Genomic DNA, 14,304 nt, shown 5'->3' with positions numbered 1-14,304 from the left:
TTAAACAACACAAATTTATTCTCTTAATAGTTCTAGACACCAGAAGTCCAAAATGAATCTTACAGGGCTAAAATGATGGTGTTAGCAGGGCTGGTTCCTTCTGATGGCTCTAGGAGAAAATTCATTCCCCTTTTCTAGCTTCTGAAGGCTGCCTCCTTTTCCTGGGATCACAACCCAGTCCTCACTTCACTGTGGCCACTTGTCTCCTTCATCACATCTATTTCCAGTCTGATCTTCCCTACTTTTACTAAAGACCCCTGTGATTATATCAGCTCTACCTACGTAATCCAGGATAATATCCCCATTTCAAAATCATTAACCTAATCACATCTGCAAAGTCCTTTTTGCCACATAAGATAACATTCACAGGTTCAAGAGATTAGGACATGAACACCTGGGGAGCCGTTATTCGGCCTACCGCTGTCCCGCTGTATTATCCCTTTTCAATATTGCTGGATAAAATCTGTATTTTGTTAAGGATTTTTGAATCTGTAGTCACAAGAATATTTGTCTGTAGTTTTATTTATCTCTAACATCTCTGTCTAGTTTTAGTATCAGGGTAATACAAGATTCATAAAATGAATTGGGAAGTGTTCCTTATTAAATTTTCTATTTCTTCCTTACACATTTGTTTGAATTCATCCATGACACCATCTGAGAGTAAATTTTCATCGTGAGAATGTTTTAGACTACAAATTCTATTTAATACATTTCTGCTTGGTAGTTTATAAAGGACTTTGCCCATTTCATCTAAATTATCAATTTCTTTTTCTTTTTTTTTTTTTTTGAGACAGAGTCTCACTCTGTTGCCCAGGCTAGAGTGAGTGCTGTGGCATCAGCCTAGCTCACAGCAACTTCAAACTCCTGGGCTCAAGCAATCCTCCTGCCTCAGCCTCGTGGGTAGCTGGGACTACAGGCATGCGCCTCCATGCCCGGGCTCTTTTTTCTATATATGTATTTTTAGCTGTCCATATAATTTCTTTCTATTTTTAGTAGAGACAGGGTCTCGCTCTTGCTCAGGCTGGTCTCGAACTCCTGAGCTCAAACAATCCGCCAGCCTTGGCCTCCCAGAGTGCTAGCATTACAGGCGTGAGCCACCGTGCCCAGCCTAAGTTATCGATTTTGTTGGCATAAAAGCCATTCATAACATTCCCTTAATTAGCCTTTTGTCTGTAGGATCTGTGCTGAAAATATCTAATACTGGTAATTTGTGGAGTTTTTATCCCCCCTTCCATCTGGCTATAGACATCAATTTTAATGATCTTTTCAAAGAACTGTATTTCAGTCTGATTGATTTTTACAATTGTTTTCTGATTTTTTAAAATTCATTTGTTTTGATTTTATTTCCTTTCTTCTTGAGTTTAATTTGCTTTTTTTCCCATTATTTTCTTAAGTTATAAGTTTAAATCACTGGTTTTCAATCTTTCTTCTGTTCTAATATAAGGATTAAATGCTTTAAATTTTCCTCTAAACACTGCTTTAGCTACATCTAACAAATTTCAATATGTAGACAGTCCTCATTTTGCACAGTACCATGCTTAAATAAAACCTATGCATATCAGAACTGTGTCCTCGCTTTGTAAGAGTCTATCTCAGTTACTTGCCTGTACTGTTTTCATTTTCAATGAGTTCAAATTTGCTAATTTCTGTTGTGACTGCTTCTTTAACCCATAATTATTGAGAAGTATCTTCTTTAATTTCCAAATACCTGGGTATTTTTCCTGATACGTTTTTAATTTAATTCTCTTTGTGACCAGAGAGCATACCTTCACTCCTTTTAAACTTACTAAGATTTGTTTTATGGTCTAGACTACGATTTACCTTGGTAAATGTTCATTTGCACTTGTAAAGAATGTATATTCTGCAGTCCTTTGATTGCAGTGTTCTATAAATGTAAATATAAATCTGGTTGGTAATGTTTTTCAGTTCTTCTATATCCTTGTTGTCTTTTTTCATTTGTTCTGGTGTGTAGTTACATGTAATCAATTTAAATCTTTTAAGTCCTGTTTTTAAGAATTTTTAGAGCAGATTTACTATAGTCTTTAATGTAAAACTAATCTAGACTCAGTACTAAAGCAATACCCTTCTGAGAACTCTACCCAATGCCCTTTATATGTCAAAGTCTTTCCACCATGACTGACAGGAACACATACTATTCCTAGTCTTATGTGAAGTATTATACTTTCTGGTAGTTATTTCACAAGCCCAGGTAGCTTCTTCTCACGTGCCGATACCAGGACTCAGCCAAAAACTCAAAAGGATCCTCCTTCAGATCTTTGGAAGTCTGTGTAGCTCTCTACCCTCTAGCACTCCACCCCTCAAATTCCAGCTGCTTTGGCCTTCCCAAATTCCGATCTGTACCTCCTCCTCAACTCTGAGAGCCTGCAAGGCTCTTGGGGTTCCCCTCCCTGTGCTGTGGCCTAGAAACAATCTCTAGAAAGCTCAGGCAATCAAAGGATTTATCTCACTTGCTTCTCCTCTCTGAGAAATCAAAGACTTGTGCTGCCTTTTATCTAATGCCTGAAAACTATTGTTTCATATATTTTATCCAGTTTTCTAGCTATTTGAAATGGCAGGGTAGTTATAAACTTTCAGTTATAAGATGAATAAGTTCTGGGGATCTAATGTACAACATAACTAAAGCTAATAATACTGTATCTTACACTTGAAACTTGCTAAAAAAGCAGAACCTAAGTGTTCTCACACATACAAAATGGCAACTAAAGCTAATAATACTGTATCCTACACTTGAAACTTGCTAAAAAAGCAGAACCTAAGTGTTCTCACACATACAAAATGGCAATTATGTCAGGTGATGGATGTGTTAATTAACTTGATTGTGGTAATCATTTCACAATATATACATACATCATATCATCATGCTGTACACCTTAAATATTAATAAATACAATTTGTACTTGTTAATTATACCTCAATAAAGCTTAGGGGGAGGGGAGAAGAACCAGTGGGAAAATAACCAAAAAATAAAAACCAATTAAAAAATATAATGGAGGGAAAATTTAATCCCTCTTATTCCATAATGTCTAGAAGCAAACATCCTGTGTAATCTCTTTTTAGTGCAAGGAGAGGAAAGAGATCTCATACATAGCACTTTCTAGGATATAAATTGGTAATTAAAACCAAAATAAATCCATTCAGGGACATAAATTTTTTCTAGGGATAGTTATTCTATTAATAAGTCAAATATTTTCTTCATCATAATTTATTTTTCAAACCACTATATTTAGACATCTAATCACACATCCTGGCTTAAAACAGCACATCACCTACCTAGGTGATAATACATAGTTTAATAAACAACATTTCTATCCACAAAAATATTGTGTGCCTCTTTATATAGTATGAATTAGAGAAGCATAACAATCCAATCACAGAAGAACCTAGGATATCCTAAACTAGATGAGTGCAACATACAAAATAGCAAAATACTTCAAAGTTACTTAATATCATCCCAAAAAGTTCACTAGTGATCCTTTCTAAATTCATTGTTCATTTTCTCTTTGCTACATACATGAACTTTATTGGCTACATGACCACTTAATAATTTAATAGGCCAATCAGTGTCTCTTAGCAGAGGTTCTTAAGAGATTCTCATCATTTAGCCTCTCAAAGCTCAAGTTTCCTAATCTATAAAACGAATATAATAATACCTATCTTTTAGAAATGCTGAGATGGGCCAGCTATGGTGGCTCACGCTTATAGTCCTAGCACTTTGGAAGGCGAAGGCAGAAGAATTGCTTGAGACCAGGAATTCAAGACCAGGCTGAGCAACACAGCAAAACCCCATCTCTACAAATAATAAAAAAAACTAGCCAAAAATCGTGACATGTGCCTGTAGTCCCAGCTATTCAGGAGGCTGATGCAGGAGGATCGCTTGAGCCTGGGAGGTTGAGGCTGTAGTGAGCTATGATGACACTACTGCAATCTAGCACAGGTAATACAGCGAGACCATATCTTTACAAAAACAAACAAACAAACAAACAAAAAAAACCCTGAGATGATTAAATAAAAGACCCTGTGTCAAGGCCTGACAAGGTAATGTTTAGCACAGAATTGGCACTTTATATTTTACTAGGCTATCAGTATTTTCTTTCTTATGTTCACGCTGTAAACGTATTACACAGAGTAATTTTTTCTTTCCTTGCCTTTTAACAAAAATTTTCCTCTAGCATAATACACAAGTGCCCACAGGGGTGCAGCTCACATAGCTTTCTTTGGTAGAAAACATTACCTCCAGACCCATGGTGTACAAGTGGCCTTAAACTAATGATGTTCTATATGCTAACTAACTGTAATGTTTAAGACTCCTTCTCAGGCTGCACAGTTTTTTTTTTTTTTTTTTTTTTTTTGGCTCTCTTCTTTCCCACTCTCAGGGCCACTTAAATCACTGCTATCAATGCTTATTATCAGGTAACATTCTTTTTCCTCTACTATGTGGCTTTTTTCTTTCTGACTTCTACTGGCACTTCAATACTTCTCTGCTTTCAAAAACAAACAAACAAAAAAAAACCCTGTACGTCTATACAGACAGTACTATCAAATCAGAGCACTCTCTTTTGCACAGAAAACCAAGTAATCCAGCCTAGTGGTTAAAATCTTCTGGCCAAAAAATGCAGTGTAAAAAGGAAAAAAAATACTCTAATTCCTTACAAAGAGTCTTAGGATTCCCAACATCTATTCATTGCATACATTGGTAGTAAAATGTATGGGACAGAAAAGAAAATAAAACCCTACTAAATTTGACCTTAAGTGACAAGGCTCAACTTTTATAAATCCAAGGCTGGAACAGATGAAGAAAATGAACCCCCTTATGTTTTTCACTTATACCAAGAATAACTTAACCTATACACTAAATATTTTTCTTACAAAAAAGATTCTTACTTCACCTGATAGCCCCCAATGTATACAATGTATCTAAATTACTGCACACTTACAATTTTTAAAAGGAAAGATTCAATTAAAAAATAAGACACTTTCCAGGAAAGAAGTTTAAACTGCAAATGGAGAACTACTGTTTTCCCTTACCATAAGAAGGAGATTCTCGTCCATCTTCTTTATCTGATTCTTTATCTTTTCTTCTCCGGTGGTGATGTTTATGCCCACGATGCCTATGACGCCGACGACTCTCTTTACTAAATGGGACATGAACACCAATATATACAGCCCGATGACCTATTGAAAGGTTTGTAAACATATTACTGGTTTTCCAAACGGGGAAAACAGTGACAATACACAAAAATACACCAAAGTTTACTCAGATAACAAAGAATTATATATAAGTTCATATAATTAACAATGGTAGTAACTCCTCTTATTTTAAAAAGCACTACACAGAATGTTATGCCAAGGGCTCATACCATTGACTGATAATTACACTAAGTATGGCAGGCTCACGCCTGTAATCCTAGCACTCTGGGAGGCCAAGGCGGGAGGATCATTTGAGGTCAGGAGTTTGAGACCAGCCTGAGTAAGAGCAAGACTCCGTCTTTACTAAAAATAAGGAAAAAAAAAATAGCTATGTGTGGTGATGCTTGCCTATAGTCCCTGCTACTGGGGAGGGTGAGGCAGGAGGATGGCTGGAGCCCAGGAGTTTGAGGTTACTGTGAGCTAGGTTGACACCATGGCAGGCACTCTAGCCCAGGCAGCACAGTGAGACTCTATCTCAGAAAAAAAAAAAAAAAATTACACTAGATATGTAAGTTACTTATGTGTGTAAGCATTAATTTGCATATCTGAAAACAGTATTTTGAGGAACAAGAGTTTGGTCCACCTGAAATCATTTGCAAATACTTATTTACTAATTTTTTAGAGTTTTGAAAACCTCAAAACAGCAAGTTCCAAATTACTGAAGGCTACATTAAATATAAATCATCCAAATAAAGTGTAGAAACAGTCAGACTGGATTTAAAAAAGCAGTAAAGTTATTGTATGCTTTTAGACTAGAAAAAGCTACTGCTGATATTGCATTATCCTGACTTTGTATTCTAACAACAAAACAGTTATGAAAGGCAGTCTCCGCTTTTGCCCACAAAATGAAACTGAATCAGGGAAGTAGAGAGCTAGCAGCATTATGGCAAATACTGAGAGGCACGGACTTGATTTCTTAAATGGTTTAAACGAGGTTCCTATCTAAGCTGAGTTAAGAAGGACATGGACCATAAGGTCAACTAATTTGCATCTACGCAAAAATCATCTGGCATAAAGTTGCTTTTTGCCCTTATGTACAAAATAAAAAATGATATGCTGAAATATGAACAGCTAGTCACATTCTTTTCCTAACAAATTCCATAAGATGGTCAGAAAATAAATACTTCAAGAAACTCAGGATCTTCACCCTTAGATGAGATTTGAAAGTACAGTTGAGCCTCATTTTCGTGGAGTCCATATTTGCAAAGTTGCTGACTTAGTAAAATTTACCTATTAAACCCAAAATAAATACTATTTTGCAGTCATTTGTAGACATGAACAGAGCAGCAAAAAAACTAGAATTGTCTGATACTCATGTTCTCAGCTAACGCTGAAAAAGGTAACACTCTGACATCTTGCTTCAGCTGGCAATATATTAATGTCAATAAAGTAAATAATCATCTTTTTAAATTAAAAGAGGGCTAGACTTATGGAAACACACTGAACTAAAATTATCTGTTTAAATATCTCCCAATACCCAGCACTCTGCCTAGCACATGGTAAGTATTCAATGAATATCTATAAAAATTAAATTTCAATTATTGGGAAAAAATTTCAAATTTCAAAACTAATTACACAAGGTTTCTTTTGGGGACGATAGAAATGTTTCGGGAATTACAGAGTGGTTATGGCTGCCCAACACAGTGAATGTACTAAAAAAAAATAAATTATACACTTTAAAATGGTGAATTTTATGTTATGTAAATTATCTCAATTAAAAATTTTTTAAAAACTATAACAAAACTCAGTGATTCTACAATTTTCTTTCAGTGAAACTATTTCCTTCTGAACACCAAGAAAAGTGGAAATTAAAGAGTCAAACTCCCATCATTGTGCACTGGGAATTACAAAGTTGTTACTCCAATTAGTACTAATGAGCCTTGTTACAACAGGCCCCAGTACAATAAGATAAAAATAAATTGTATGAGTTTGCAGTTTAGAAAGACCAGATAAATAAGAATACACTAGAATCCAACGATTAGGAGCTTGGGCCTTATTGCTTTTCTGCTTTTATTGTTGCCTTCAGTGTCCTCTGTTATAATTTTTTCTTTCCTCTTTCTTTTATCTTTAATCCATCAAAGGCCTATTCACTCAAACTCTGAGATAAATTCAATCTCTCCCTCAAACTTGATACTAAAACTTAGATATGTACAAAGTATGCAGACCTAAGAGCTCTGGAGTAACCACGGGAAGTCAAGGAGCATCGGCAAGCACCTCTCCCTTCATATTCCAGGTCACATATATTTGAGGGTTGACTTTAAACAGTAAGTAATAGGATGTATTACTGGACTCTTGAATTAGTAAAATTACTGCTAAAAATTTTAACCTCCCTAGCTCCTGTAAATCATAGGATCTAACCATAAACTTCTAGATAACTTAGATTCTTTGTAGAAGCCCTTGTTAAGCCTAAACTTTTAAAGTCAATTTTTAAAGTCAGTTAAAAAAAAAGAATCTCAGAATAAAAGTGAGGAGAACTCTTATTTGTGTCTCCATCTTGAAAGCAACAGATTAATAGTCCAATATGGTACTAGCGCTCACAGAAGATTTTAATTTAAGGATGTAGTCTTTCAAAAAGTCTATCAAAACATTTGCCATGAATGCCACCCTAACAAAGTGTTCAAGGTTAACATCAATAGTAAGTCACGTTGATATTATACGTATAAGATAGGATGCACTGAGAAAGGCATGGTACTTCTGCGGTATGCTTCCCAAATATCCATAATCTCAGTCCATTCAAGTGATGACATCAGACAGACCCAAACTGAGAAACACTGTACAAAATATCTAACTACTACTATCCAAAAGTGTCAAAGTCATGAAAGACAAAGAAAGAATGAGAAATTGGTGTAGATTAGAAGAGGCTAAGGAGACAAGACACTAATGTACTTTCAGATCCTGAACTGGATGATCTGAATCCTGGAACACAAAAAGGCCAACAGTAGAAAAACTAGGGAATTCTGAATAAAATCTATGGTTTAGTTAATAGTAAACTAGTACTTAATCAAATTCTAATTAAATTAGTAATTAACCAATGTTAATTCTTCATTTTCACAAATACATGATAGCTACATGAAATGTTAACAGAAGAACCTGGGTAAAGTGTATACAGGAACATTTTGTACTACCTTTGCAATATTCTGTAAATCTAAAATTATTTCAAAATAAAAAGAAAAAAATAAACCATTTGTTAGAACTTCTTCCCACTTAAGGAAGAAAAATAGACAAATAATTTATTTGCTCCATAATTCTATGCTGAGTTTATTGCAGCATTTTAAAAGGATGATGTAACAGACCTATAAAATGAACATTTAGATGACAACTAATGATAACTGTAGCTTATGAGTCTGGCACTATAGTTTGCTTATCTTACAAATTATCCAGCCTGCTAGAAATAAAAAAATATAAAGAATTTACTAATTTTGTAACTGTGCCTTTCAGTTTTCCAAGTTAAGTAATGGGAACCATAACTGAAGTTTGAAAAGCATTCTAAACTCTCTTTTATGCCAATACTTTCAATAAAGAAGGAAATGTTCCATTTCTAGACACAGGTGGTGGTTACAAAAATGTTTGCTACACTATTATTTTTTAAACTATACTCAGAGAAGTGTTGAGCACTCTTCTCAATGTTATTTCACAACAATAAAAAGTGTTTCAACAAATAGTACATAAAACTTGAAGAACACTAACAAACATTATTTACCCTACTAAGCATCATAAGTTATAAACTTACTTTCTAGTTCTTCTTTTTCAAACTTGGTGTTCACAGTTGAGCTGGTTTTGCCAAGATCCACAATAGCTTCTTCATCAGGACCCTAAAAACAAATTATTCTCATTTACTCATGAGGTCAAAATATACTGAAGACCCAGTATGTATGTGCATTATTTGAAATGGCCAAAAAATATACTAACTGACTGCCTTCTCTCAACGAACTGAATGCTTATTATAGCTAAATGTATTATTTTTAAAATACGTTTATAGGCTTTTCTTTTTACTCCACAGAAGACCATTCAAAAATCCCACAGTAAGAACTGAGATGACAAAGATTTTTAAATGGTATTCTGTGCAAATTACTAATGATACATTCACTTCATCCTCAATGTCGGGGGAACCCTTAGATGTCAATACGGAAATGTTTTCTTTCTTGATTTTTGCTCTTATGTCCTCTAATTAAAGAGAAACATTTAACTCAGCTATATTGGATTGGATTATGGTTAAACATAAAATTGTTAAAAATGGGTAGACTCAATATGCAGTACCACTTATACTGACAAGTTAACTTTCACAACAAAAGTTATAAAAACTTTTTATTTCTCCATAAAGTAAAATCCATGCCAAAATTTAACCTGTAGAGAAATTCAAGCTTTCAGTTGTCAAAATCTCACCTTCGTGATTTTGTTTCCTTCTTCAACTCAACAAAAAGACTAAACATATTTATTATAAAATATTGCATAGACTATTTTGAAAAGAATAAAATTTTAGCTTTAACTTTCCTTCTCAACTTCCAACAACTTTCAAAGGAGTACTGTAATCATAAACTACTTATTATGAACTTATTAGGCACAAGATCCTGTGCCACTGATACAGATGGATGAACAAATCCCCTTCCCTCAAAAACTCTTTAGTCCTAGGTTCTGGTCAGACCAGCTGCAGCTCACTCTGGACCTGCTCCCAGCACATGAAGGAAACCATCAGCCTCACCAACCTTCACTAGCGCTGTGCGTGCAACTCCAAGCTTTTTCATCAGGTATACAAAGCAAATTCATATACAATTGTTCCTCACAATCCAAATTCTCAGTGTCTAAATTTTCACTATCTAAACTCAAGAACTGAATCAATTTGATTAAATATTCAAATAAATGCCTTGCTATCCAAACTACCACTAATTGCTACCCAAAACTCAGAACCAGACACAGCACATTAAGAAAATGCAAATCTTTTGATATCCAAACTTACTTTCTAAACATTATATATCCGAACTGTAAAATTAAACAGATCTGGTTATCAAGAGATATTTGTATATGACTCTGAATGACTCGCATCCAACTTAATATAGCAAACTCAAAGAAGTTAAAAGATTTTCTAAGGCTCCATATTTAAAAGACGGGGAGCATGAGACAATTTCATATAATGAACTAAGAAGACAGGCAATGAACGATACGTATGGTTAGTCAAATTGCCACATAACATTTCATTTCCTTAGTTAAGGAAAGACCTAAGTAGGAAACCAAACCAAACACCAAAAATGTACAAGAATAAATAATTAATAATTACCATCCATTGGCCAAGTCATATTCTAAAATCTTTAGCTGTTCTCTAATGACTTCATGTCATTTAGTCCCTAAGTATACAAGGTACAGAAGACAAGTTCTCTCCTAAGTAGAAAATACGGAAGTTGTCGTATCCTGAGAGGTAGCATCCTGTCTATTCTCAAACAGGATTAACTGCTCACATTCCAAACTTTCATTTAGCCTGCACAATTGCCAGGATATGAAGCAAAACAATGCACTTAACTCTCATCTTCAAACAAACAAAAAATTTATGTCTATTCAGCTATGCTTACACGTTTAGATATACTAACACTAATCAGCTAACACTCAAAAACAGCTTCTTTCGCAACCTCGGAATATTATTTATTATGTTCATTTTATATTTATTACTATATTTATAATTTATATTTATTTAAAATACACATACTCTTTGACATCTAAATATCTATCACAGAAAAATACTCCCACACATGCAAAAAGTGACATGTAAAAAAAGGATGTCCGTTGGCACATCTCATGGTCTACCTAGCCTGCTCCCACTGGACTGTCTGTGAAGCTTTGAGCATGTGAAGCTTTGAGCAAGTCATTCACCTTCTCTGAACCTTCATTTTCACTGAGGCATTGTTTCTAATAATGAAAAACATATCAAACAAAAATGTGGGTCAGTAATGAGATAGCAATCTCATACTAAAGAGTATTATGAAACAGTTTGAAAAGAGACTCAAAACATGGAAGTAGATCTAAATGTGCTGATAAGATCTCAAAGATATATTGTTTAGTGAGAAAGCAGATTGTAGGAAGTAAAATAAGATCACATTTATGTTAAAAATACTTGCATGACTAAACCAAAATTTTATTTCCATATTTACACGTTTCTATATGTATTTATTTATATTAAGTAAAAAGCAAGAAAAAGCCTGATAGGATCTGCACCAAATTGTTACCTTCTCGCTTCTAGAAAGGGAACCGGGTTTGAATGAAAGTCAAGCTAGAATACTATTTTACTGTTATTGATTTGGTTTTCAATGAGAACATTTTCATGTGTAACTTGCATAACAAACAAAAGTTAAAATTTTTAAAGTCTAAAAAAATGTATGGATCTAGCACTGTAATAAAGGAAGGTGGGGGGAGGTAAAACCTCCATTTCTCCCTTCCCTTAAAAACATTACCTAGCTTTTCAACAACTATGAAACAAGAATCAGTAAGGTATGGAAAAAAATAAGAAGGCAGAGTCTGCCATAAATGCAAATATTAAGTAGGCCACACAAACTGGCCATCTTAACACATGATAAGTAATCCACCAATGTATACATACGGCTATATCCTGAAAATCCCTGAGAACAAAGTTGGCATTTCATGGGGGCAATGCTTTTCTGAAACAAATATACTTTTTCAAAGTCTATCATTTTAGGATAATGCTTTAAGCCATATTTCTTAACACAGCATAAGTTAAAACACCACGTAGAGTACAACTTTGTGTTCTTTTTTTAAAGTCCATACAAATAAAATGGATGTACATATCTAGAAGGCAAAACATCAAACTACTCACATTGTCTCACTTTGAAGAAAAGCAAAGGGGAAGACCACGGAGACAGACAATCCTATAGTATTGAATTTTTTGTTACAACAAACATGTTTTACTTTTAGTAATTTAAAAAAATTCAAACTTCAATCTGCTAATATGTCAATTATTTTTAAATTTGCATCTAGAAAAGATTATTCTCATTTTTTACCTCCAAGAATATGGTGGAAAACTAAAAATATCAACAGCAAAGGGCAACCTCTGACATCAAAATGTTTTTGTTCTTAACCTCAGATGAGTGAGTCACATAGGCCACTGTTTATAAAGCCTACCGAAAAAGAAGTAAAGCCATGGCACTAGGAAAACTCAAACACACAAAGACATTCAAATTATCAATACAGGATTGACCCACTCTAATCTTAAGGGAATTATTTAGTCTTGGTTTCACATTTTTATTTATAAAATAAGTTAATTACGTATACTACCACTGTACTATAACGTAGAAAACAACAGAATTAAAAATTATCCATATAAAACCATAAAGAAAAATTAAATTCCCTATATATGAAATGACACATGTATAAGGTTATTTATTGCAGCATTACTTGTAATAGGAAAAGATTGGAAACAACCCAAGGGTTCCTTAATAGAGAAATAACTAAGTAGAAACTACTGCACATGACCCAATGGAATACAAGCTACTAGAAAAAAAAAATGAGGACACTCTCTACATATTGGCATGAAAAATGTCTAAGGCCTATTATCAAATGAAATACATACAAGGTAGAACCACATATATAGTATGCTACCTTTTGTGTAAGAAAGTCCCCAGAACAGGAGTATTTGAATTTGCATGAAACACTAGAAGAGTATATAATAAAATAGTAAAACTGTTATATAAAACAAAGTTATACATAACAATAGAGGTAGACTTCTTGATTTATTATTTGTTATACTGTTTGGATTTATTTTAACTGTGTGAATACAGAGATAGATTTAAGTATGAAAGTTTTTGAAAGCCACTTCACCTATCAATCTTGGTTCTCATCTGCACACAGAATAGTATATAACTTAAAGAACTATGGGACAAGATACCAAGTGAAAAGTTTCAAGTACAAGTGCAAAACCCACAGAAGATGCCCATATTTTCACTCAATCTGAATAAGAATATACTATTCAATTTTCCTATCAGAGTATTTTCTCATCTACCACACAGATTTAAAACTAGGTTAATTAGGGAAGTCTTAACAGTAACTGAAATAAATAACTATTAATTTCCTAATTAAAATTGATACAAAGAATAAGATTTAAAATGTATCCTAAAATAGCATTATGGTTGTATGGGAGAATTATTCTTACAAAATGTATATCTAAGTATCTAGGGTTAAAATGCCAAGATGCTGTAACTAACTTTCATATGGATCTACAATGTATTATGTTACAAGATTTTTAGATTTTCAATTTATTATATATTCAGACACACTAAGAGAATTTATTAAAATTCAGCTTCCCTTGCCCTATGCCAGAGATAGAACCCAAGCATCTGTATTTTTATAACTTCTCTATATGATTTTGGTACACACCAAAATTTGAACTCTATGTACTTGAATTATGTTAGATGAGTCATTTCTTTAAATAGGTCTGCAAAAGAAACTTTTATGCCCTTAATCATTTTAGTAGCCTTTCTTGGGACCACTCTCACTTCATTTACATTGTTTTAGTCCTTAAGAAAATGAAATGTTCATTCCAGTTCACAAGAAAGCACTGTAAGTTACTATAAACTTTTATTGTTACACAAGCAACCTTAAATCTATAAAGAGTGTCCTAATACTTACTTCTGTCAGAATATTTTCTCCAAAATGCCTAGGGCAATCATCAAAGTATATTTAAATAACAATGTCCCAAAGAAACCACAATTTTCCTCAAAACAACCCCAAATCACAACCTTATCCTCACCCATAAGCAAGAGCTGAACTTAAATATTAGAAAACTTCAAATTTCAGGACAAAAGTCTTAAAATCTTAATCTAATCTTAAAAATATTTCTAATCCAGTTAAAGGAAGGAATCACGAGTGACTGTTTTATGAAATGAAAAGCCAAAAACTAATACGCAGTTTCTAAAGAACTCACTTGGCATTTTTTGATCCATTCATTACTCTAAAACAAGCAGAGAAGACATAGTAAAGGTAAATAGGAAAGTTATATAACAAATATTAAACTCTGGCAATTGTGATTCCCACAGAAAAAAAACAGCCTTAGGAAAAATGCTTTGTCCGCAGACAAAGAGGAAGAACTGGATAGATTCA

General features: G+C 33.7%; 1 protein-coding gene across 5 annotated transcripts in view; it reads right to left on the bottom strand.

The window, feature by feature from the left end:
• Positions 1-14,304, bottom strand: part of SLC4A7 (solute carrier family 4 member 7) — a 112,765-nt gene that overhangs the window by 66,362 nt on the left and 32,099 nt on the right. For all 5 annotated transcript variants that reach the window (XM_045537795.1, XM_045537767.1, XM_045537779.1 and 2 more), the window contains exons 2-3: positions 8,939-9,020; positions 5,047-5,193 (exon numbers count right to left, since the gene is read on the bottom strand). In XM_045537795.1, coding sequence (XP_045393751.1) covers positions 5,047-5,193; positions 8,939-9,020 — 229 coding nt within the window. The remainder of the gene's footprint in view (positions 1-5,046; positions 5,194-8,938; positions 9,021-14,304) is intronic.

This window comes from Lemur catta, chromosome 1 (genome assembly GCF_020740605.2).
Source record: "Lemur catta isolate mLemCat1 chromosome 1, mLemCat1.pri, whole genome shotgun sequence".
Taxonomy (NCBI): Eukaryota; Metazoa; Chordata; class Mammalia; order Primates; family Lemuridae; genus Lemur; species Lemur catta.
Note: the sequence above shows the minus strand (reverse complement) of the source record. Positions and strands in the feature narration are given on the sequence as shown.